At 37.0% G+C, this 26,480-nt stretch overlaps 2 protein-coding genes across 2 annotated transcripts in view; one reads left to right on the forward strand and one right to left on the reverse strand.

Annotated features, from left to right (window-relative positions):
• Window positions 1–1,271: 1,271 nt before the first annotated feature.
• On the reverse strand, window positions 1,272–5,795 carry LOC133334485 (N-acetylgalactosaminyltransferase 7). The gene is made up of 3 exons (XM_061542778.1): window positions 5,594–5,795; window positions 5,033–5,509; window positions 1,272–2,393 (listed from the first exon to the last, which is right to left on the reverse strand). The coding sequence occupies exons 1-3, from the start codon at window positions 5,793–5,795 to the stop codon at window positions 1,300–1,302; spliced, it is 1,773 nt and encodes a 590-aa protein (XP_061398762.1). The 3' UTR covers window positions 1,272–1,299.
• A 1,144-nt stretch (window positions 5,796–6,939) lies between these two features.
• Window positions 6,940–26,480, forward strand: part of LOC133334486 (armadillo segment polarity protein) — a 30,760-nt gene continuing 11,219 nt past the window's right edge. The window contains exons 1-2 of the mRNA XM_061542779.1: window positions 6,940–7,080; window positions 18,419–18,478. Of these exons, the coding sequence (XP_061398763.1) occupies window positions 18,448–18,478 (31 nt within the window). The 5' untranslated portion in view covers window positions 6,940–7,080; window positions 18,419–18,447. The remainder of the gene's footprint in view (window positions 7,081–18,418; window positions 18,479–26,480) is intronic.

The raw sequence follows: 26,480 nt of genomic DNA on the forward strand, positions 1-26,480 counted from the left end.
CGAAAATAGTCTTTCGAATTGGAAAAACTGTGCAAAAGACCGACGCGCCTGGAAATCTTTTCTAAGCTCGGCTTATGGAACGAATGTTTTATTATGAATTTACATGAAATGGAGCCCAATCAAATTTTACTAGGCCAAAAAAACTGAGAGATTTTACAAATTACGAAATGGCGCCCAACATTGGTTAATAGAACTAAACTATTTAACATTATCTTTCATGCACCCTCCATGGACAAGATGAGACACGAGGTGATTTATATTTGTTAACAAAATGGCGCCCAACCAATGTTTAATGGTCGCCCAAAATTGTTTATCTCCTTCTATTGAATATGGAGCTCTATATGACCTCCTCCAATAGGAATTAATCATTTTAATCCATTTCAAATTCCTTTTACTAACTTCAGGAATTACTGTTACTTGAGCTCACCATAGTTTAAATGAAGGTAATCATTCTCAAATGAAGGTAATCATTCTCAATATATTCAAGCTCCATTCACAATTGCTGACACAGTTTAGGGTTCTACTATTCTATTGATATAAGGTTCCGTCTATGAAAGAAAGTCCTAATGGTATTCTGAGATATATAAATCCTATTGGAATTTCGTAGATCTATTCGAGGGTACGGATGTATTTATAAATGGGGAAGGAAACCTCTAAGGTATAAAGCAGGGAAATATCTATGCCCGGTAACTACAACTGAGGAAGCTACTTGAACTTCTGATATAATCTCCAAAATTTTTTCTATGCCCTCACTCTATATTATAATATATCTGAAAACACAAAATCATTTTAGCACAACTTTAATATAAAAAAAACTGTTTCCGTTTTTAATTATCGCATAGAGTTCAGACGTCTAAGTGCATGAAAACTGCAAATCATTTCTAAAAAAAAATCCGTCCGAAAACTTAAATTGATTACCTCAAAATGCCCATCTAATTATCATCTGCTTGAAAAACAAATTATACACAATGTAATAACAATATAAACTACCGTTACAAAGCGGCGTAGTTATAGCAATTATTCTAATAACAACAAACTGGCAGCAAAGCATTTGCATAAATATTTAAGCAACTGCAGTATTCGACAATATTAATAAAACCCCTAAGCACACACACACTCCTCACTCACTCATCTTTGACATTTAACAAAACAAAATGAAAAGAAGAAAAAAATAACATTTCTTTCCTTACCCTTACACAACATCGTTTAAATCACCTCCATCCTCTTCATCTAATATGTATAACCACCAGTCTCACTACACCTACATCTTCACTTCCCGCTCCCCGTTACAATGATTGTCTAATAGTTAGGTTTAATTGGTTTAAAATACCATTGTTGATAGCCATCATTAACATCACAGTGTGCCAAGAATAACTGCTGTGTGGTGGGATGTACAGCAACACATTTCCGATGAGCTCGATGCAATAAATGTTTACTTGTCTCGTCGTAACTCCAGGGGCCATCGGTGGTACCCAAACGGCATACGGCCAGCTTAATACCTTGACGATCGGCTTCAACACAACGTTCACCAACACCCAATTGTCCGGCAGCATTCAGACGTATCAACTGATTATTACCACCGCCATGACAATGGGATAGACCCATAATTGCGGGTGGTTGATGGCCCATCGAGTCGAGACAATTTTCCGTTGCCACTGACCTCAATTCACCCCAATGCAAATTAGCCGGCAGAGCTGGGAATTTATCATAAACATCATAGGCAATATTATCCATATACCATTGGAATGATTTACAGTTAAGACGCTTCTTCAATGCCAACTGTTCGCTGATATCACCCATATCCAAATATCTAGCCAATGGTTCACGGGTATAAAAATATTCTTTGTGTGTCTCATCGAACCATGTTTCAATGACACGTTTATAATTGATGGTAATAAGGGGACCCTTCTTTTTACTGGCCAGCTTACCAAAGTTGTAAGGCATGAAACCACGATAAACATGACCGACATGTGAGCATGGAACCCATTCAATACTGCCACCACATTGCCAAATTTTAAAACTTAATTCGAAATTTTCACCACCCCATACCAAAAGACCCGGATCATAGGCACCAAGCTCCAAAAAGTATTCACGATTAATGGCAAAGAGACCACCAGCATGTGTAGGACTGCGATATGGTTCAGAGTTGTGTTGACGACGACGTTGTTCACGTTTGGGGACTTCATTTTCCTTATACAACATACCCCATTCAAAGATGCCACGGAAATGATTTTCACTGCCGTAGACGGAACGATATTCAAATGTTTTATAATCGATGCCATCAATGATGGGCACAGTCATCACAGTGCGATCACGATATATGGGTGCCAGCAAAGGTGGCAGCCAATTTGTGTTCACTTCACAATGGGCATCAAGGAAGACAATTACTTCACCTGGAAAAGAGAAAAGGAAAAATTATTATGAATCTTAGGAAGGAGAATCAAAAATATTTATTTATTTTCTGAGAAGATCTAATGGTTTTCTATGAGAAAAATACTTCATACTCGATTTTCGTTACTAGACGGGGAAATATTAATCCTCAATAACACAATTTATAGGGCTTATGTAAAAAGAGAATTGTTGTTAAGAGAATATGGAATGGTTTTCTATGGGAAGAAGACAGAATACTGTTCTATGGGAGTAATACAATGTTCTTTAATGTAATTTTAATTGAATTTTACTAATTTCAGGAATTACTGTTACTTGAGCTTATCATAGTTTAATGGAAGGAAATCATTCTCATTCTACTCAAGTTTTAGTCTTTACAATTTTATTAGGAGTTTAAATCACAATTATTCAAGCTTACAATTATATTGAAGTTTCAATCACAATTGCTGACACTGTTTAGAGTTCTATTTTTTCATAGCAAGAGGATCGAACTGCGTTCTATTAAAGAAAAATCCCTGGTGTACAATATGAAGAAGTTCTAATTATTCTAATAGCTATAACAACAGTAGCTGTTATTGTAGAGTGATTCCATCGATATGATAATTCATTATTTTTCTTAGGAAATCTGCTTTTAATCCATTTCAAATTCCTTTGTTAAATACTGTAATTTTAGTAATATCAGGAATTACTGTTACTTGCAATTTAATGGAAGGTAATCATTCTCAAACTACTCAAGGTTTATTCTCTACAGTCTTATTAGTATTTTATTTCACAATTCTTCAAGCTTACGAATATATTGAAACTCCATTCACAATTGCTGACTCAGTTTAGGGTACTACTTTTTTATAGCAACAGGATTCCATGGTCTTCATGTATTAATTGGAACAACTTTTTTAATTGTTTGTTTAAGACGACATTTAAATAATAACATTCAAAGAATCACTAATTTGGATTTGAAACTGCTGCTGGTCGATATTTTGTTGATATTGTTTGATTATTCCTTTATGTATCAATTTACTGATGAGGAGGATAAATTACTATCTAAAAAGTATAAAAAGTGGATTTAAGATGTTCTCTATGGACATATGGAATCTCCGGCTACACTACAGAAACTTCACTCCATAAACATTTTGTCCCAATACATTAAATATTTAATAAATATCGGACAGAAGATATATTACGTGTCAAGGTTGCACTTTCCCAACCACTTTAGGTTTCTAATTATGCTGTAGATTAGTGCAGGTTCCGTTGTTGAGAAGAAACTAAAGGCCCTGATATTGCAATGACCAGTAATGATTCCTGTGTGTCCTTTTAGTAGACAGAGTCGGCCACAAATAGATATTGCCATATTGCACCTAGGTTTGTTGTGCGAAAGTTCATAGACTCTTTCGTTCAAGAACGCCTCAAAGCTCCGATAAAGGTATCATATGGGTACTTTGATAGAGCCATCAATTGCTAGATCTGCAGATTGAGATCTTCGTCTAGCTAATTCGTCTGTTCTTTCATTAACCATGACGTTACGGTATCCTGGTACCCAACACAGCCAATAGCTGTAAGTAAGTTCTTCGAAAACTCTTCTACACTTGAGGACGGCCTCAGATTTTATGTAACAGGATTTGATGGCTTTAAGAGCCGCTTGAGTATCCATAAAGGTTGTCACCGGTTCAACGATCTCTGCATCCAGATTTTTTTATCAATTCCGCTGCCTTCCAAATTGCAAAGATTTCAGCATGGAAAAAACTACAGTTGATATCCAGCTTGTAGGTAAGCTCAAGGCCTAGCCTTTCGCAGTAAACGCCAGCCTGTCTGTATAGTAAGCCATGCCGTCCAGAGGAGGATTACTCCGGTTCCAGTCGTATCTACTAGGAATAACGAAATCTACATCAAATCTCAGGACTGGTGACATATAGTCATTCTAACCAGACTAACAAATGAACGTTTTGTCACATAAGGGTCGTCAAAGTCCTTAGACCATCGTTTTATGAACCCTAGTAAATATTTCGCTTTATTAACACAATACTCGATATGTAAGTTAAAACGCAATTCCGCATCTAATATGACAACAAGATCAACATAAGAAGCGACATTATCTAATTTCTAAGAACCAATTTGAAGTCTCATTTAACGTCACTGGAATTTTCAAATTTTTAACCACATTTTCAAAAATAATTTGCTGTAGTACAGATCCGTGTTCGGTTTGGATACTTACAGCCCGTTTTTGTAAAATTCTAAACGAATGAATTCGAGTGACTTACGACACGACCAAACTCCTTGGTTTTGAAAAATATGTCATTTATTTTTGTTTTGAATCAAGAAACATTTTTTTACATAAATAAAGGTTTGGTAGTAATTCGTTCGAATTGTTTCGTTTCGAATTTTACAAAAACAGGCTGTTAATTTTAAAAACTCTCAATATACCTACATATAAATGTAACGCCTTTTTAAAATCGTTTCCCCCCTTTCTGATATTCTATTCAAGTGAATGCGAGCATTTTCAGTTCATTTGAAAGACAATATCTTATCGCAGGTACCATGTTCTATGACAAATTAAAATCTTATCCGATTTGAAGAAACACTTCTCCGGTATATTCCAAAATTGATTAACAAAAAACTATGAACGTATTTCACAACATATCTCACTCACCTGTTGCTTCCTTGGCACCACGCGATCTCGTACGAATTAAACCTTCTCGCTCCTTGTTGCGTATCAAACGCACCAAACCATTAAATTGTTTAATGTAACTCTCCAGCTCTTCACCCAAATTCTTTTTGTCCGAATAATCATCGACCAATATAATTTCATGTAGAATATGTTTTGGTGTACGGTCTATGACCGAATGGACGGTTCGCAGTAGCACTGAAAAGCCTTCATTGTGAAAGACAATGATAACACTGGTCTTTGGTAAATCATATGGATAATTCCAATGTTTACACTCTTCCAGGCGGGTATCGCGTACACTACGATGCATTGAAATTGCATCGGATGCAGCGATATTCATGCCATATTCCATTTCCGATTCGTCTGCCTCGTTTTTCTTATGGGCTGGCAGGTGATAAGCTTCACCGTTTTCGCCGGGACCTACACGGTCTTCAACATTGGTGGGTTCGAAATTACCCAACCCTGTAATAACACAAGAAATGAGTAATTGTTTAATTATTTATGTATGTTTTTGTTGTTGTTGCATTTTTTCAGCCATTGACTTACCTTCTACCAAAACCGGTATTTCTTTGGGCCTACCCTCTAAACGTTGATAGTGACGACGTCCCGTACCAAATTTAGCCTGATATACCTCCTGCACCCGTTTGTGGCCATCACTCCATGTGATCAACAAATATAGAAGTGGCAAGAGTGTTAGCACCAATGCCAAACGGCAAATGCGTCCATTGCGTATATTGCTAATACGCATCTTGGCTACGTGTGTGTGTGTGTGTGGATGTTTTGCTAAATTATTGTTTTTACTGCTTTTTCGCAACTGTTCTAGAGAGATTTTATGCGGTACCACCAGTCGCCGTCAGTCAGTTGTTCACCTGTATGCTGATGTTTGAATTTTTTTATTAATTAATATCTTTGTCGACGTGTCGCAATTGCCTTCTTGTCTTGTTTCTGTTCCTCTTTCAGCTGCTGCTTTACAACACCATCAATCCGACCGACCGCCTTAACTAGGCTCTGTGTGCTAACTGACAAACTCTCTTCTTTGGCTGCTCTAAACGTAATAAGACCAGACCAAGCAGACAGACAGACACTTTTTCTGGTTGTGCTTGCTGCTTTCTTCTTCTTCTTCGTCGTCTCAGTTTGGTTATTATCTTGCCAACCAATAACAACAACAATGACAGCAACAACTAAAAAACGTTCTCACATCTCCCCCAGCGGAGCAGCACCAAAAGATCAGCCCGCCGTCAATAACAATGGCCTATAAACATACCAACCACAACCAAACAACAACTGCAATGAATGGGATGAATGAACGCGAAACGAAGACGACTCCAAATGTGATAAAAAAAGCCGCTAGTAAGAAAAAAACACAAACTAGAAATGTGAAACAAAAAAAATTGTCGATAAATAATCCGTCGATAACAAACGATTACTTGCGTTTTTTGACAACTATCGATTATTGTTGACAATTTTTCTTCTTCTCTTCGTGTCGTCTTGTCGAATCTCATGTTCGAATTATGTTTCTGTTCCCGTACTGCAAGAATCTACTCGATTTTACTATTTTCAGCGAAATCATAAAGGAATATTCGTTATCGTAGTAAAAAGTTGTAGATTCTTGCAGTACGGGAACAGACCAAATGTCATAATAATCTGACAACATATGATTCATGAAGGTTCTAGTAGAGAACAATAATTGTGTTCATTTTATATTCTCCAAAAACGTTTTATTTCAAGTTTCGATTTTATTTATTTTTTTCTTCAAAAAATGTTATTTGACAAACTGGGAAAAAGTTGGGGGGAAACAGTAGCGCCATCTATTAACAAAACACATATATTAAATAGACTGCTGTTATTAACGATCTGGCATCACCATGCCATTGAAGCAGCCATTTTTGTTTCAATTCAATGTAGTTTCATTCGTTTGTGTTCGTCCGAACTCGTTTGTTGATTGTCTAGTGAAAATTTGTATTTTTTCAAGTTAAAAAGTGTTCAGCAATAAAATAAAACATAAATAATTGTAATACAGATCCTTCTGTGCGGTAAGTAATTGAAGTTTTTTGAAAATCGAGGTGATTTAAGGTGGAAAAATGGCAAAGAAAAAAATCCCTTTCATGTCCGTACAAGATATATTTTGTTGGGTGTGTGGAATGTCTCGTTCGTCTCCTCGTCTACAAGGTGTTGTGTTTCGGAGAGGGGTGGGGTAATGGAATTGTTGTGGATTTTTATTGTATGTATTTGTTTATTGAATTGCTGTGGTTGTTGGTTTGTTGGAATCACAGAGAAGTTCATAATAGAAAAAAATCGTTCTTGGTAAAAAGGTAAAATTTTAAGTTTCAAATTTGCCATTTAAAGTTTTGTTCTAAATTGTGTTCCATTTCTATATAGTGGAGTACTGGTCTTAACCTGCAAACAACAACAGAAAACTTTTATTGGATCAATTTTCCATAATTTGTCTTGTTTCCCCCTTTCTTTGTTGTGCGGTTGTGTGTGTCTCACTTTTCCCCTCGACAATGGACATTTTATATTTTCTGTGTAGATATGCTGCTCTGCCCAACTCCGCTGTGTATATGAAAGGAATGGAACAACGGTATTAATGCTACGCGATTATGTATTTAGTGTCAATCGTAATATCGAGTATTCGAATAATAAGTAACTGAAAGTTTAAAACTAACTGAATGATTTCTAACTGAAAATATTTTGGGAAACTTGTCGTGGATGTCATCGGTTATATGCTTAATACTTGTTTCTTGTTTACAGAAGTCCAGCTATAGTCAGTCAGGTGTAATAGAATAACACTTGTCTCTCGAACAGTGTAATCTATATTGAATATCTAATACCAACGAACTGCTAAGGTGTAACAAAGTATGTCTGTCTGTCTTAAACATTGTGTGATATGATAAGGTAGTTACGTTTTTCCAGTATCCAAATTCAAAGTCTTCAGTTTCAATCGAATGTACAACTATTATATGCCTCAATTTTAGATCATTTATTCGACGAGATAATTTTGGAGAACTGGAGTTTAAAAAAACCAACATACTTTTTGAATTTTAATTTTTCAGACCCCTTGTTTCTTTTGGCCAAGTCCGTTTCAGACTATTTGGAGGTTGGTGCGTCCGTTAACTCGAATAGAATAATCGAACTTTACATATCGCCACATTTCTTCCAATATAAAATCAATTTCAATGATGGGAAATATCTGTCCACTTCTCATACAAAATGGTCAAGATGTTGCTGAAAATTAGTTTGAACCTAACTTTACACAACCTAATATTTTTACCACCAAGCCTCCTGTATATTGTTTAAAAGGTTGGATTTATCGGCGCAATCCTCCCATTACCAACCCCAAAAGGTTTCGCGAGTTCAATGTCCGATTTGACCCAAACATTAAAAATTGCAATAAACTTACCAAATCTTGATCATGTTCGAAGATGGGACCCATCGGTCCACTTGTTGTGGTACCTTCCCTACAATGGGTGAAAATCTTAATAATTTGTTAATCCAATGCCCTATTTGACCCAAACTTTGCACATCATAATATTTTTTACCAATCATAGATAAAGCCAGAAGATATGGGACCCATCGGTTCACTACTGCTGATACCTCCCCCACAAAGTGTCAACATTTTGAAAATTGTTTTAATTCAATATGAATCGAATGGAATGTCCGATTTGTTCTAAACTGTCCGAATCGTAATACTTTTACCAAACATTGATCATGTCCGAAGATGGGGCCAATCGGTTTACTCAATCTAGTACTTCCCCCAAAAAGAGTCAAAATCATAATACTTTGTTAATGGTGGTACCCATGGCCTGCCTAATGGCTGTGAGGCTGTCCACACAGAAAGTGTGGATTTGTTTAAAAATAGATAATTTCGTGTTTGGAGGATGTTATAAGAGTCCCGCTAGATGTCATTATTCCTAGTAGAGACGATTGGAACCGGAGTAACCCTCCTCTGGACGGTTTGGCTTTCTATACAGACGGATCCAAGATAGAAGCGGAATTGATTAAAAGTCTGCATACAGAAATCTGAGGCCGTCCTCAAGTGTAGCACAGTTTTGGAAGAACTTACAGTTATCGGCTGTGTTGGGTACTAGGACACCGTGACATCATGGGTAACGAAAGAGTAGACAAATTAGCTAGACGAGGATCTCAATCTACAGATCTAGGAATTGATGTCTCAATCAAACCGCCCATATGTCATTTTTATCGGAACTTTGAAGCGTTCTTCGAACCTAGGTATAACGAACATAGGTGCAATGTGTCAAGATCTATTTGGCCGACTCTAATTACCAAAAGGACACACTGTTGAACCTGAGCAAAGATGAAATAAGAGTGTAATGACAGGAATCATTACTGGCCATTGCAATATCAGGGGCTTTACCAGTAAATGGGATAATGATGCTACGGATTACTGTATACTCTGCGTTGACGAGGAGGAGACGGAGGCAATTGAGCATCTCCTGTGTCGCTGCCCAGTCCTGGCCTACAGACGGCACAGACTAGTGGGTGCTCAGTTTCCACAAAGTCTTAGTTTATACAGCATACAACCTAAACCTAAAGTGGTTGGGAAAGTGCAACCTTGTCACGTAATATATCTTCCGTCCAATCTCTATAGCCATAGATACTATCTTATACTTACCTTCTCAAACTTCCTTGTAAACTTTTCATCTCTCTATACCCCCTTCTTTTCTCCCTCCAAGATCTCTCCATATCTTTTTCTTTTCGTGAATGATCACAGTGGACCTGACGGTCTCAGAGTGCTGCAGCCACATAAGTGACTGTATATCCCCAAACCTAATCTAAGGGTCCCGCGCAATTTTGATGGCCATATATCTGCATGTATACACTTCATCGATGAGGAAACTAGATTTTTCTAATCTGAATTTGAAACGCTTTAAAATGCTAACTGTATCAATATGGGTAGCATTTAAATTATAAATCATGAGACCAAAAATTTGACGAACCATATCTACGGAAATACAAATTTCCGCAAGAAAAAATTGTGTATATATATCGGAATTATTGGGTATATTTAACAACCAAAGTTGCTGTTATTTTTGATTCCAGGTTCTTCTTGATGGTTCTTGACCATCTCTAATTTGGTATTTCTCAAAGGTTAAAAATACCCTCTTGGTAACAAATTACATACAATACCATAGGCAACTGCTGTTTCAAAATTATATTCCACATTGTCCTAATAAGATATCCATATCCTATGGTCAGGCCCCAACAACTGCTACGGATCAGAATTTCGTTTTAAATTAAATTGTGAATTTTTTTAAACTTCGCTTACATTTCCCGGAGGAAAAAATACCTTATTGCCGCTTCGAAATTATACTCTTATTATACTAAAAAATTGTTCAAATAATCGGAAAATATAAGGGTCTGAACACCCACGTATATGTGAAAGCATGGATGTTCTAAACTAAAGCGACATAACTCGTTATCACAAAACCCATCTGAACCATTTTTTTAAACAATTTCGTTTTCAAAAATGCATTTGGCGACATTTGAACCCCAGTGTGTGTTCAAATAATCAAAAAAATCCATATTATTGTAATTTAATAGATTACAATGTTCCAATTAGATTATTCAAAACACGTCTTGTTTACATATTTAAATAATTACATGTAATAAAGTGTATATGTCTGATGATGATGCTGCTGCTGCTTTATTATAAGAGAAAATGAATCCTCGTATTATTGGTTGCAACACATTTGTCTCGAGTTCGTCTTGTGTCGGTCTGTTTACAAAATAAAAAAAACAACATCGTCGACGACGAAGTCATCGGCTATGTCTTAACAAGCTAAAAACAGCAACAAAAACAAAACGTTCAAACTAACAAGAACATGGTTAGTGAGTGCAGAGAGAATGGGAAATAATACACAACAAGCAAGCAAAAAACATATACCCCCACCAAAAAAATACCATAGCACATTCATCAACAACAACAGCAAGCAATCAGTTTGTATTCTTGTTGGATTTTTTCTTTTTCGCTGTAAAATGTTCTGTCCCTCTCTGGGCTGTTGTTATGCTCCCATTGGCTCTGTTAACGCACATTAACAACAACAAATGTTATGTTTTCCCCCAAAACACACACAGTTTGTATTCTAGTTGGATGTTTCTTTTCTGTGACATGTTCTCTTAAACAACAAATTTTATGGTTTCTCCCCCCACAAAAACATACACAAGCTCCTTCAACAACAGCAGCAAGCAGTTTGTATTCTTGTTGGATTTTTCTTTTTTGCTGTGACATGTTCTGCCCTGTTGTTATGCTGTCATTGTTTCTGTTAACGCACATTAACACAACAAATGTTATGTTTTCCCCCCATAAACACACACAGTTTGTATTCCTGTTGGATTTTTCTTTTGCTGTGACAGGTTCTCTCTCTCTCTTTATGCGCTGTTTTGCTGCCAACAACAAATGTTGTGTTTCCCCCATCATGAACAACGGCATGATTCTTTTTGGATTTTTCTTATGTTTGTGACAAGTTCTCTTTTCTGCAATGCTGCCAGTGCTCTGTCAACGTCACTGCTGTCTACATTGAAAATGAGAGCAGCAAGCCTAGGCAGCCAGAGTCAACCACATACCATTTCATTTGTGTGTACCACTACTCACTGTTATGTTTCGGCTTTCATCGTGTAATGGCTGCGTTTTATTGTATTGTCCGTTAAAAAATAATTAAATTCCAAGGAAAATAAATTTATATAGAAAAGATATCTTTAATAAAAATAGTAATTGCAAAAAAGAAAAATTGAAAAATAAATAAAAATACTGTGAATTTTGTGAAGAACAAAAAAAGAAAAATTGTATTTAAATTCTTACAAAGGTGATGGCAAAAAAGTGTTTAACAAAAATTGTGTGTGTTCGTGTCTGTGCATAAAAATATTGTTGTAAACAACAGCAGAACTATTCAAAGCAGCCAACCAATCTGCATTTTTTCCATTTGAACTTTACTTTGCCGCCTTGGCAAATTACCTCTGGGGGCTTCTCCTCCACATTCATGGTGGCTGGCGGGCAGTCTGCTTGGTGTTCATTACACATACACTAAATAATAATATTGTTTTTGTTGGGTGTGTGTGAATTTGTTTTGTGTTTGTGCGTCGTCGTTTGTTGTTGTTGGAGCTCCTCTTCTGTGTCTGGGATTTCGCCAGCAACAACAACAGCAGTAGCTAAAACGTTGGCGGCTTGTACCTTTCCTTTGTGTCTGCGTGTCTCCATTTCATTTTGTTATGCTTTTTGTGTTTGTTTGCGTGGTTTTATATTTGTCGGGATCGGGATCGGTGTTGAGAGTTTCTCTCTCTTAAGAGAGTAATTAGAGTTGCGCCATTTTTAATTTTGTAACAAGCGTACTTTTTGTTCACAAAAGGTACGAATTGACATAAACGTACCAAAACAAAAATTAGATTTTTTATTATTCGTGAATACATTTACGCTTAAATTATAACATATATTATTTATGCAAATAACTGGTATAAATATTTGCCAATATTTCTCGATAGTTATGATTTATTATCATTTGAAGTTGAATTTTAGGTACCTTTTCGTACTTTTTTGTTCCTACCTGTGGTAATGTTTTCCAACACAATTCACAATTTACCACTGAGAGAGAGAGAAACTCTCAGCACCGATCCCGATCCCGACAAATATAAAACCTCGCTTTGTAAAAAAGCTAGTTTTAGTTATCATGGTATATACTTTATATAGTATATAAGTTTATATTCTATATACCACCGTTTTGTATATTACATGAAAGAGGTGCAGTGCAGTGGTGTGTGTGTGTTTGCGCGTTGTGCCATATATGCACATTTTTTTATTTCCACACAATCAATGTCGTTGGAGTTTTTCTCTTCTCTACACCGATTCCAACATAAACGGAAATGTTTAGGGAATGACTAATGATTTGTTTGTGTTTATTTATTTATTTGTGACTGACTGTTTGCCCGTCTGTCTCGTTTGGGTTATGTTGTGTGCTTTATTTGCTCATTTGTTTATGTGAGTGATTTGTTGTTGTTGTTGTTGATTTTTTGTTTATTTTGATGGTGTTATATTTTTTTTTAAGATTTTTAGGGGAAGTTCTGCAACATATTTGTTTTGTAGCTTTTTTTCCTTCTTCTACGTTCTTTCCCCCATTCTTTGGCAATGAATATTCTACGGAATTGTAATTAATTTGCAATGGCAATATTTTGTTTGCTATTTCTCAAATATGGGTCATTTACTTTGAGTCGTCTATTGATGTCTAAAATTTACTTTAGGGAGAACCTCTTTAGAAATTATGAAATTGCTATCACTTGTACCTGAGGGTTCAATCTTCTCAAAAGAAACCAGAATTCTACTATAATTATTCTTCCGAGTCACCATTCAGAAATTTTTTGAAAATCTGAGCGACTTCAGTAAGAGCGATCCGATTTTTGCAATATCAGGGCCTTTACCAGAAAATGGGACCGTGATGCGAATGATTACTGCAGACTCTGTGCTGACGAGGAGGAAGCGGTGACAGTTGAGAATCTCCTGTGTCGCTGCCCAGTTTTGGCCTACAGACGCCACAGACTAGCAGGTGCTCACTTTCTACTGTCTCTAAGGTTTTTTTCAACTATGCAATCTGCTTTAATCTACTAAGAAATGGTTAGGAAAGTGCAAACTTAGCTCGTAATATGTTTTTCTGTCCAATTTCTTCATATTCTTCTATATCCATATTAATTTTAAAGTCTTTTTCAAAACTTCTATTTTTCTATATACCTATATAAATGGCTTAACTCTAGTTTGGTAAAAACGATCAGATTTTTCTGAAAATTTTTCCAGAGGTAGGTATTTTTACCCTAATTATGGGGATATCTTTTTTTCTTGGGGGACGTACCCGGTTACCCGGTTATTTGACCCGGAAGTTCGGGTACGGGTACCCGGTTATATCCGGTTCTACGGATCCGGTTAATATAATAAAGGTTATCAAGGTTTAAAGGTTATCAAAATACCTTTCCATTGAGTGGTAATATGATGGGGTTATCTCAAACCATTTTGGAGATATAGTCAAAAAACTGGGTATTGGTCCCCGATTTTTTTGAAAAACTCCCTAAAAGTCGAACTTGGGCCCATTATAGTACCTCTCTAACCCAAACTCAAATGATAGACTACAATTTGCCCTTTCCAAAATGGTGCGATATGTGGCTGTATCTGTTGTGGATCAAAAGATATGGGCCTTAGAACCCTACAAAAACAAGAAAATTCTGTCGCGTAGCCGGTGTTGGTATCTGTCCATAGGAGAAAGTCTTAAATCCCCGGCCGAAGGCCGGCTACACAAAAAATATTCTATTTAGAAGGATTTTCTGCCGCGTTAGCCGGTGTTGGCATCTGTCCATAGGAGAAAGTCTTAAATCCCCGGCCGAAGGCCGGTCACCCAAAAAAATATTCCATTTAACAAGAGATTCTGTCGCGTAGCCGGTGTTGGTAGCTGTCCATAGGAGAAAGTCTTAAATCCCCGGCCGAAGGCCGGCTACACAAAAAAATATTCTATTTAGAAGGATTTTCTGCCGCGTTAGCCGGTGTTGGCATCTGTCCATAGGAGAAAGGCTTAAATCCCCGGCCGAAGGCCGGTCACCCAAAAAAATATTCCATTTAACAAGAGATTCTGTCGCGTAGCCGGTGTTGGTATCTGTCCATAGGAGAAAGTCTTAAATACCCGGCCGAAGGCCAGCTACACAAAAAAATATTCTATTTAGAAGGAGTTTCTGCCGCGTTAGCCGGTGTTGGCATCTGTCCATAGGAGAAAGTCTTAAAGCCCCGGCCGAAGGCCGGTCACCCAAAAAAATATTCCATTTAACAAGAGATTCTGTCGCGTAGCCGGTGTTGGTATCTGTCCATAGGAGAAAGTCTTAAATACCCGGCCGAAGGCCAGCTACACAAAAAAATATTCTATTTAGAAGGAGTTTCTGCCGCGTTAGCCGGTGTTGGCATCTGTCCATAGGAGAAAGTCTTAAATCCCCGGCCGAAGGCCGGTCACCCAAAGAACACCATGCTATTTAAAAGGAGATTCTGTCATGTAGAAAGATTTTCTTTGTTTTATAGGGTTCTAAGGCCCATATCTTTTGATCCACAACAGATACAGCCACATATCGCACCATTTTGGAAAGGGCAAATTGTGGTCTATCATTTGGGTCCTGTTTGGAGAGGGACTATAATGGACCCAAGTTCGACTTTTAGGGGGTTTTTCAAAAAAATCGGGGACCAAAACCCAGTTTTTTGACTATATCCAAAATGGTTTGAGATAACCCCATCATATTACCACTCAATGACCTTTAAAATGATACCCATATTATATTAACCGGATCCGTAGAACCGGATATAACCGGGTACCCGTACCCGAACTTCCGGGTCAAATAACCGGGTAACCGGGTACGTCCCCCAAGAAAAAAAGATATCCCCATAATTAGGGTAAAAATACCTACCTCTGGAAAAAATTTCAGAAAAATTTGATCGTTTTTACTAAACTAGAGTTGTTCCATATAAATTTTTCTATTTTCCCCCAATGATATTTTGAAAAACATATGGGGCAATAAATTATTTGTGACCCAATTGCGTTTAAACTGACATCCAGTTTGACACATGGACACAAATGTGTTTGTCATTCCATCTTCTCTGTTAGCTATCAAACAAATCTAAATATAAATACTAAATTGTATAATTTCAAAACAAGAAAGGTAGGTGTGTGCTTTGGTTATAAACATACATACATAAATCACATGGTATGTACTAGTATTGCCGTGCCAAGGAAACATATTAGCACTTCTTGTCTTGGATAGCCAATTGTTTAAGTAATTATAATCCTCCTTAGCTAGCCCCGTCATATTGGTATAATTCTTTTGAAAGCCCAAAGGAAAAAAGTAAGGAAGCAATGGTAATGATGGGAACAACAAATTCCTAGAAATCACAACACCACTCATCTCTCCGTCTCCCCCATACCTCTATTTTTGTAGAAAATATTTTACAAAGGGAAACAAAATACAGAAATATGCCAAAAATACCCCAGGTACTTTGGGGGATTAACGGATCGTGTTGTTTTTTATTATTATTTGTGTCGATTCCCCTCCAATAGCAAACAAAAAACGGCAATAACAAACAATATTTTGTAGAATAAGCGGCAAAGATATAACACATTTATGACGAAAAAACACATGTTCTGCATAGAAAACCAAATCATTTGAAATTTTCAGAAAAAAATGATGACAAACGAATCGGTTCTTTTTTTAAGAATTACATTTTAGGGATTTGTTGTTGTTGCTATCGAATTTAAATGAAAGGTGTTTAATTTAATTACTTTGTTGATGCCCATTGAGGATGTAGAAAATCAAACTACTGCCTGCTTCCTATTATGGGGGTTGTTGGAATACATAATTTATGCCTGGCACGTATTATAATCGGAAATGTAATGGGAATAGAATTATGTTGTAGTTATTAATTTTAAAACTATTTTCATACATTTACGTATGTAATAATGTGTAAAATAAATTAATTTCTTGTTTCCTGATAATGTTGTTATACCCTCCACCATAGTATGGAGGGTATATTAATTTTGTCATTTCGTTTGTAACTCATCGAAACTTTCGAAATATTCATTTCCGACCCTATAAGCATATATATTCTTGATCAGGGTAAAATTCTAAGAACATCTAGCCATGTCCGTGCGTCTGTATGTCCATCCGCCCGCCCATCTGTATGTTTTAATCCCGCTATCTTCTGAAGGAATTGGAATAGCCCGCCAAAATTTTGCAGAGTCTTTTGTCTGCAGGCAGGTCAAGTTCGATGATGGGTTATATCGGTCCACGTTTAGGCATAGCCCTTATATAAGGGCATTTTTGGGGTTCTTGAGCGCATTTTTCAACCGAATTCGCTGAAATTTGGTACATTGGGTTCTTATTTGGTACCAAATGTCTCCACTAAAAATCATAAATATCGGTCCACTTTTTCTGGTAGCACCCATATAACGGTACCCCCAATTTTCGGTACTTTGGGGTTCTTGAGTTCGTTTTTCAACCAAATTCGCTGAAATTCGGTACATTGAGTCTCCTCTAAAAATTTTAAATATAGGTACAGGTATTCGGGTGGCCCCCATATAAGGGCACGCCCAATTTTCGATATTTAGGGGTTATTGAGCTCGTTTTTCAACAGAATTCGCTGAAATTTGGTACATTGGGTTCTTTTTGGGTACCAAATTTCTTCACTAAAAATTATAAATATAGGCCTATTTTTTTCGGATAACCACTATATGAGGGCACCCCCCAATTTTCGGTATTTTAGGGTTCTTGAGCGTGTTTTTCAACCGAATTCGTTGTAATTTGGTATTTTGTAGTCGCATATGGTAAAAAATCTTCCTACCAAAAATTATTAATATTCGCCCCCTTTTAGGGGTGGTGCCCATATAACCCCCTTCTTATATTAAAATAGTTAGCGGATTAGTTCCGTGGGTAGGGGTGGTCCCCTATAGGAGATAGTCGTTACTTTAAATATTCAGTTTTATCCTACAAACTATGAAATTCTAAGACGATTTAGCCATCGGTTGTAATCATTTCGATTTCTAAGGAAATCGTGATAAAAAACTCGAACCTAACCATAATGAAACATATCGGCCAGCATTTAGGCATCTCCCCCATATACCATTACCTCCTGAAGGAATGAATTGAGACAAAACAAAAATATTGGGTTCGAAATTGACATATGTCGGTCATTAATTAGGCATAGCCCTCATATATAATTATAACCCCAAATATTCGCTTATTCCTACACTATGTAATCTAAATTGCAGTAGTTTGAGGATTGTATATTCTACATACCATGCGTTATTAGTATCAGTCCACGCTTTGGGGTTTTCATTAAAAATTCCTGAAATATGTGTGTGGTGTACACAATGGTTTACATAAACCAGTTTGTAGTTATCGGTATAGGTTCACTTTTTGGTATGTTCCCTATATTTCAATTTCAAGTATACCTATGGGGGAGGGTATCCAAACGCTTTTTCAATTATTCTTGTTCAGGGACAGAGAATTCCGAAATTTTAAATTCCATCCTCCTCTGTTTTTTAGGCCAAAGACGTCATAACATATGTTGAACATTAATTAAATTTTGTTTTTTTCAAATATTGTAATTAGTACTAATAATACTATTCTCCTTGGAATAGAGTTAAAACGCCTTATTTTGATTTGGGTGGAATTGTTAGACAAAAAAAAACATTTGAAAATTTCCACTTTCGATATTTCAACAGTTTGCCTGCTCAGAGTTTACACCCACATTTTACAAACCTTATAATTTTATATTTAATTAACAGTTTAAAATCTATTTTCCAACCCCACTAATTTTGTTTTAATTTTTCATTTTTTCCTTTACAGGTGTGGTGTAAAACGCCTAAATCACCAAAATGAGTTTCATGCAAACACAAAATCGTACAAGTAAGTAAACAATATATTTCAAAATGCGTAAATTAGTATTTAAAAATTATTTTTAATTCATATCTTGTTTATATTAAGAAATCTCCAATAAGAATCATTTAGTAGGCTTTGAATATTTCGAAAAGAAGGACAATAATTTTGTTAAGTACAAAAAGTTCAGAGAATTTGGGTTTTTAGTATCTGTAATACTCTAAAAAAAATCGACGCTTTTTAATAAAAGGTTAGTTTGAAGGATGCAAAAAATTACGCTAACGCAAATTTTTTCAATTCCGGATACCTGTCAATTAAGAGGGAAATAAAACAAATATGATGATACCAGTACGGCAGGCATTACAAAATATTCTTCAAAAGACAAGCTGAAATCTTCGCTATTTGGAAGGTAGTGGAATTGATAAAAAGTCTGGATGCAGAGATCGTTGAACCGGTGACTATCTTTGTGGATAGAGTCAAGTGGCTCTTAAAGCCAAGTGTAGAACAGTTTTGGAAGAACTTGCAGCTATTGTCTGTGTTGGGTACCATGACATCATGGATAATGAAAAAGCATACGAATTAGCTAGACGAGGATCTCAATCTGCAGATCTAGCAATTGATGGCTCAATCAAACCACCAAGATATGTCATACTTATCTGAACTTTGAGGTGTTCTTCGACGAACGAGCCAATGCACTCTGGCACAACGAGCTTAGTTCAATGTGTAAAGATCTATTTGGGGCCGACTCTGTCCAGCAAATGGACACACTCACTGTTTAACCTGAGCAAAGCTGAAATAAAAGTGTAATGACAGGAATCATTACTGGTCATTGCAATATCAAGGCCTTTACGAGTAAATGGGACCATGTTGCTACGGATTACTGTAGACTCTGCGTTGACGAGGAGGAGACGGAGACAATTGAGCATCTCCTGTGATGCTGTCCAGTCCTGGCCTACAGACGGCACATACTAGTGGGTGCTCACTTTCCACCGAGTATTAGTTTCTTCTCAACAACGGAACTTGCTCTAATCTAACAGCATCATTAGAAACCTAAAGTGGTTGGGAAAGTGCAACCTTAACACGTAATACATCTTCTGCCCGATCTCTTTAGCCATCGATACTATATCATACATACCTTATCACACTTCCCTGTAAGCTTTTCATCTCTCCCAATATTGTGGTCCTTTAAAACGGATTCTTTAAAACACGTCTTGTTTTGACCCTTGAGAAAATAATTTTTAAGAAATTATCATTAAAAATCCCACAACTATGACAGACTTACAAAAATATTCTTCAAAAATCCAGTCATCGAAAAATATTCTTAAAAAAAATCATTGAAAATATTCAATTAATATTTGCAAAAAAAGAAAACACATCTCAATCATGAGAATTCATCTAAAGGACTCTATATGTACTTAGTATGAAACTAATGAAAGAGCCGAAGCAAACGAGTAAATATGCTTTCATCGACATTTCCTTTTTTTGCATATTAACCCCCTTCAAAATTGTGAACAAGCTCTAGCAACGCCAACCAAACGCTTGATTGCATATTTCAAACCAATTTCTTTTTTGTCATCAAAAAAAGTCATGTACATTTTGTTTTTTGTGGGAAAGAAAAAATTTACAAGCGCTGAACTACTTATTATACAATAACATATACCACCACCCTTCTCTTCCCAAAGGAAGAAATATGTTGTTCCAAAAAAGGCACAACACGGAAAAAATGTCGTCTTCCCTTCTCTTAACCATAAGAGTTGTAGAAATTACGACTGATTGCTGGTTTGGTGGCAGTATGTGGACACTTTTTGTCGTTTCTCCTTCTTTATTCTTCAATTCATTCATGCCTTTTGCAAAAAAAAGTGCACTTGAAGAAAAAAGGAATAAAATGTATGATGGTTGTGTGTGGTGTAGTACTTGGAAGCGAGACAAACATTAGGCCAAAACATATGCCCACAACAATAAGTAAGAGGCAAACATGTATGGTGTAGATGGCGGAAGGGGTTGGGTTAGGTATGGCAAGAAAATTGCAAACAAACGTGGTTGTGGTGTTAACAAGCAGCGTCAATAGCCAGCCAGCCTGAGTGGTGTTCCAATACTAATACTGCTGCATGCTGCTCCCATGTTCTTCGTTGTTCTTCAAGATGTAACACGCGCTGCCATATGGCCGCTGTATTTTTCTCCCACACTCCTTGATACCACCATTCCTGTCAATCAACCACCAACACCAAATTATTACCCTTTCTTTTTTGTGCCACATTTTCTCTAGAAGTCATCAATTCAAGTAACAACTTCATTCAATTCTCAAGGAGTAATTTCATTTTATGGATAATGATCGAATTGTTAATGCCCTACAAAAGTCAAGGATATAGTGGAATTCATAAGTCACAGAAGTATTACGGTGATAGCGATCCAGAAAATAAAACTTTGTACAATGAGTTGTGGGATTCCGTTTTAGGTAATGACCAAAAGAGAACAGTGTTGGCCGAACAAACCCAACCAGCGCTTCAGAGAACTTTCATTCCTTCTGATGTATGGGTAGCGGAAAGGAAATGCTGATCATTGTAGCTGCAACCGCTAGATTTAAACCTGTTGGTCGATTACTTGAATGAGACCTAATTTCCCAGAAGTGGTAGTTGATGTAGCAAATGTGTGAGATGAGCTCCGTAGATCTCACCCAGCAGATGCTAGGGTTAGGGAACTCGCCTTAGAGGTCAGCACATTAGTAGCGGAGCATAAGCATGGTTGGAGCATCTGAAGAGTTTCAACATCTGAACCGATGTGAGTAAATTGTGGGAAACGATTAAGTCGCTATCGAACCCCCTTGTAGGAAAGATGATAGGACTCAGACACATTTAACGACGAAACGAAGAGATACGCGAATTATTTTAACCGACAGTTTGTCGAGCATCGCGAGAGCGACTGGGCGAAGCGAAGAGTAGTAGGTCGTATAAGAAATCTTCCCACCGAGCAGGTCCCGATAGCCACCCTCGCCGTTCCCGAAGCCTGGACAATGCGTAGGGTGGTCCCGCTACTGAAGCATGGCAAGAATGTCAGTAAAGGAGGATCTTAAAGGAGGATTTGACTTTGGTCACCAGTAGCGAAAACCCTTAAGGCATTACACCTCATTACATTAGGGAAAGCTATCCAGTTGCTAATCCTCTACATGGGTTCCGTAAGCAACACAGCACAACCACATCCATGCACGCCATCTCCACACATTTAAGTCGAGGACTGTCAATCATGCCACACTATTTAAGAACACCGAGAGCACTTCCCTCCGGCAAAGTTTGAAACGTTGAATAGTCAATTACATGTGTGAACGCCAGCCGAAGGTGGAGTTACGGAATAAGAAGTCCAACCCCCGTAGAGTTTAGCAGGGAGTTCCAAACGGTTTATCGAACGGGACAAAAGTAAACTATCTGAATAAATGTGTGAGACTGGGGGTCTGTGGCGATATCGGGAGACAATGCAGTGCAAATATTAGTTCTAATAATACTGGCTTTGAAGTTGAGCAGAAGCTATAGTCTGTGGGTGATCAGTCTTGAACTGTGACCAAAGGCTTCGGTAGCATGGGAGTTAGTATCTCTAGGTTTACGGATCTAGCCTGACAATTGGCCCTTCGAGAAGCATCGTGATGGAGGTGGTACCTATCCTCTGTCATGTATTTTGTAAAGTGCTTCGCTGCATTTTTTGTTCGATCCCAGACAAATGTTTAGTCCTTCCACCAAAAAATCCCACGAATGAAGAAAATATAAGCATTAATCCTTTATAACAAAGCAAAACTACTACGCTGACGTTGTACTTTTCTTTAAATTCTTAATATTTCTTCTCGTTGAGATGGGATGACAAGGGGCGGGCGGCATTTTGGCCGGTCGCGCTCTTTCGTACACACCAAAAGCCTGTCTGATAGACTGACTTGACTCCCTGGTGGGTGGTAGTTACTTGAACAATTTTTGTTTGTAAGCCTTTTTTGCCGTTGTTGCTATTGAATAAAAGGATCATTTCATGTGGTCCTTAAACAACATTTTTGCAATCGTTTGTAATATTTATATGGCGATGGTCGGTCGTCGGTCTATTCCTTGTATGTGTTTTCTTTTGTGGTTGTTGGCTTTTTTTTTTTTTGTGCTGAAGTGGTGGATTTTTATTCATTGCATCAAAAACATGAATATAGGAAATTGAATATTGCTGGTTTAGCATTTATTACTCGTTTTTTTCTTCTTCTTTATTTCGGTACCACTTCAATTTAAATTAATGCATACTCATATATTTTTTTCTAAAGGCAAAAAAAAGGAAATCAATTTTGAATTAAAATGACACATACAATAGAATTAAAATATAAAGTGGAGAGGTCCTTTGTCGCTGGGAAAGAGAAGATGGGGAGGAGTTTCGTAGATTTTTAATATTTTTTCAAGGTCTATCGAAGGCGTGGATTTTTTAAAATATTTTTAAAGGTCTAGACTTTTGTCAATGTCTGCCATCTGGCGTGGATTTTTTTAAAATCTCTTTTAAAGGTCTAGACGTTTTTTTAAGGTCTAGACTTTTTTTAAAAATATTTTTTAAAGGTCTTGACTTTTTTCAAGGTCTGCCATCTGGCGTGGATTTTTTGAAAATATTTTTTAAAGGTTGATTTTTTCAAGGTCTATCGAATTGTATTTTTTAAAAATATTTTTTCAACGTCTATCATTGGTGTGGATTTATTAAAAATATTTTTTCAATGCCTATCGAAGTTGTGGATTTTTTAAAAGTATTTTTCAGGGTCTATCGGCGGTGTAAATATTTTTAATAAAAGGGGCCGTTTGACCAGTTCCTTTTTTTCTTTCCAATATTTAGGCTTAAAGATAACATTTAGACAACACTCTCCCCCTTCCACCTCCTTTAAAAGAAAGAGAAGCAACCACTACTGACAAAAGTGATTATTTTACGCTTTCTTTCATTCATTTCCCTCTGCAATTAGATATCAATGACAGCTTTTAACAAATAATTTCGTAATGATTGTGTGTGAAAATTAGAATTGGAGATTCGTATCATATATCCCGGCAGTAGTAATCATTGTCGTCCTCATCAATCCCCTTGTTAGAATTTATTTGTATTTGAAATAAAAATGTAAAGAAACACGTAAACATCCCCAACAACAACAACATTACTTAGGACGGGCAGCAGACTTACTATGGCATAATATAAAAAGGAAATAAAAAAACAAGTACTGTCATTTTAGGTTTGCCGTTGTGTTGTCTTTTTTTTTGTAAGGGGATATTTAGGTTGGGTGTAGAGTTCATCGTCGTTTCATTCATTGATACAAGTCAGCCAGGCAGGAAGGCAGCAAACCAGACAGACAGGCCATCCAGGCAGCTCAATTTGCACTGTACAACATAATAATAATGATAATGGTGATGTTCTACTTGTTTGTTTGTACTGATGATTACGATGTTGCGCTGTATTTGATACTAACGAAGAGGAGGAGGACACGGACATCAGCAGCAGCAAGTAACGGCGGCAATGATGTGTTTCATTCGTGGTGGTGATTACAACAATATTAAATGTCAACAAATCATCAACAGAGCATGTCCATGGCAAATATACAACAAATAACAGAGTCAAAGTAACAAGGAGTAGTACTGCGCCATGAAGAAAAATAACAAGAAGAACAACAACACCCATCAACTACCTACTACCATTTTCAAATGAACATATAATAATCAACATCATTTATGCAAAATAGCAAATAAGAATACAAATTTCAAATTCACAAACACCACCCAATCATCCATCCGTCCTTATATTTACAATATTCTACTCCCCATCGCCTCTTCCCCAGAGAAACACAAACCAACCAACAAATCCAATTCGTTGAAAAATGCCCGCAAACAGGGAATAAAAATATTTATTTCAAGTACTTTAAAAGCTTTAAGCTGATGTTGAACATGCTGGCGCATACAATAAACCAAGCAACCAACAAGGGCGGAATATAGCTATCCTGCTGGGAATTCCACACAAACGATACCAAATAGAGACTAGGGAGGAAAAAAAATAAAGGTCTAACAACAACACAAGAACAAAATTGGGGGATATCAAAAACTCATTGAATACCAATAGGATATCAATCAAATCAACTTGGTTGGTTGCTTGCTTTTTCGTTCGCATAGCAGAGCAGTATTGAAAAAAAAACAGAAAAAAAACGTGCAGCGCATTATAAAAGAAGGAAATACATGTCGATGGCGGGGAGATAGATGATAAATGTAAAAAAATAATTTGAAGTTTTCAATGTCTATGAAATGTAAATGTATATTTTCAAGGGAATTTTAATCATATTTAAGTGATATGAATTCAATTCTGTTTCTGTTGTACGACCGGAAAAATATTTTTCAAAAGAATCCACGCCTGAAAAATATTTTACGACCTGAAAAATATTTTTCAAAAAAATCCACGCCTGTTGTACGACCTGAAAAATATTTTTTTTTATAAAATCCACGCCTGGTGACAGAACTTCGGTTCCATAAGCTGAGCTTAAAAAATCTCGGTCTTTTGGACAATTTTTCCAATTTGAAAGATCATATTCGCAATGTTGTCTCCCTCTTGATCTTTTCATCTTATTCATGGCCTTCTGCCTGAGCCATCAGCTGGTTCGCTTTTATATGCCTTTTGGGCTGGGGCATCTTCATCGATTCTCACAACATGACCTAGCCAACGTAGTCGCTGCAGCTCAATATGTCTAACAATGCTGATGCCCGAGAATAGCTAGTACAGCTCATGGTTCATTCGAATAGGTGGAATGTGTCGATATGTTTTTCGTGGGTTTTTTCAGGATTTGGCACAGAGTGAAAATCTGGTCAATGGTGGATTTGCTATGTCTGAAGCCGCATTGGTATGGTCTAACAATGTCATTGACCATTGGCTTCAGTCGTTCACACAGCATGCTGGAAAGCACATTATATGCGATGGGAAAGAGACTTATTCCTCTATAGTAGGCACATATCGTCTTTTCTACTTTTTTGTGCAGGGGACACAGGATGCAGGAATCGTTGGAATCGTACTAATCAGCTGGCGCATGCTCCTTACCAGCATCTAATCACCAGTCTTGAATAGTTCGGCTTGTAACTCATCGGCACCTGCTGCTTTATTATTCTTCAGCCGATTGATTCCAATTCTGACTTCAGCTTGGCTAGGTGGTATACACTCTATACCGTCATCTATTATTGGTTCTGGGGTATCCACTTCACTGCTACTATTTGATACCAGAAGTTTTTCAAAAAGCTCCTTCCAGATCCCCAGCACGCTGTCTGTATCTGTCACCAGGTTTCCTTATTTATCTCTACAGGAGGATGTGCCTGCACCAAAGCCTTCGGTTTGGTGTTTTACTCGCAGGGTTGCCTTATACGCTGCGTTTTTCACATCAGGGGGTCGTCAACCATGGGTGGTTTTGATTTTCTTTTTCGTTGCTTTTTCATAGTAAGAGGGGGTTTCCGAGTGTGGGCAACTAAACCGACGCCTCAACCCATTTTTAATAGTTCTTATGGGTGAACTCGCGGAACATATCAGCTCACTATTTCAATGGATGATGAAAATAGTTACTCCAGGTGAAACCGCCGGGAGGTCAGTGTCCACAATTGAGATGAAAGAGGGACCAAGATAAGCCTGGACTTCGCCATGTTAAAGCCTTTGCTTGGTATCTATCATCCCTCACGCCTGGTGTACGACCTGAAAAAATAAAAAAATATTTTTTAAAACAATCCAAGCCTGTTGTACGTCTTGAAAATTATTTTTTTATTTAAATCCACGCCTGTTGTACGACCTGGAAAATATTTTTTTTTAATCCACGCCTGTGGTACGACCTTACAAATAGTTTTGGAAGAGTCTTGATTTGATAGTGCGCCGGGTAATGAGTTGATTTGAACCATCAAATCTATAGGATGCTTATTTTTCCGGCTTGATACCGCGCCGTGTTTCCAGCTTTAAATGACCAAATGGTTGGTTGATTGGTCATTCACTTAGTTTCTTCTCGCAATCAACATTTTCTTCTTCTTATAATAACAAC

This window comes from Musca vetustissima, unplaced genomic scaffold (genome assembly GCF_032173495.1).
Source record: "Musca vetustissima isolate MV318-11 ecotype Yass unplaced genomic scaffold, APGP_CSIRO_Mvet_v1 utg93351, whole genome shotgun sequence".
Taxonomy (NCBI): domain Eukaryota; kingdom Metazoa; phylum Arthropoda; class Insecta; order Diptera; family Muscidae; genus Musca; species Musca vetustissima.

Bases quoted from the DNA above. Each gene is read 5' to 3' on its own strand.
- LOC133334485 (XM_061542778.1), bottom strand. From the start codon at position 5,795: ATGCGTATTAGCAATATACGCAATGGACGCATTTGCCGTTTGGCATTG. The intron at 5,510-5,593 runs GTAAGTCAATGG...GTGTTATTACAG, and splicing joins AATACCGGTTTTGGTAGAAG to GGTTGGGTAATTTCGAACCC. The intron at 2,394-5,032 runs GTGAGTGAGATA...TCTCTTTTCCAG, and splicing joins TGGTGCCAAGGAAGCAACAG to GTGAAGTAATTGTCTTCCTT.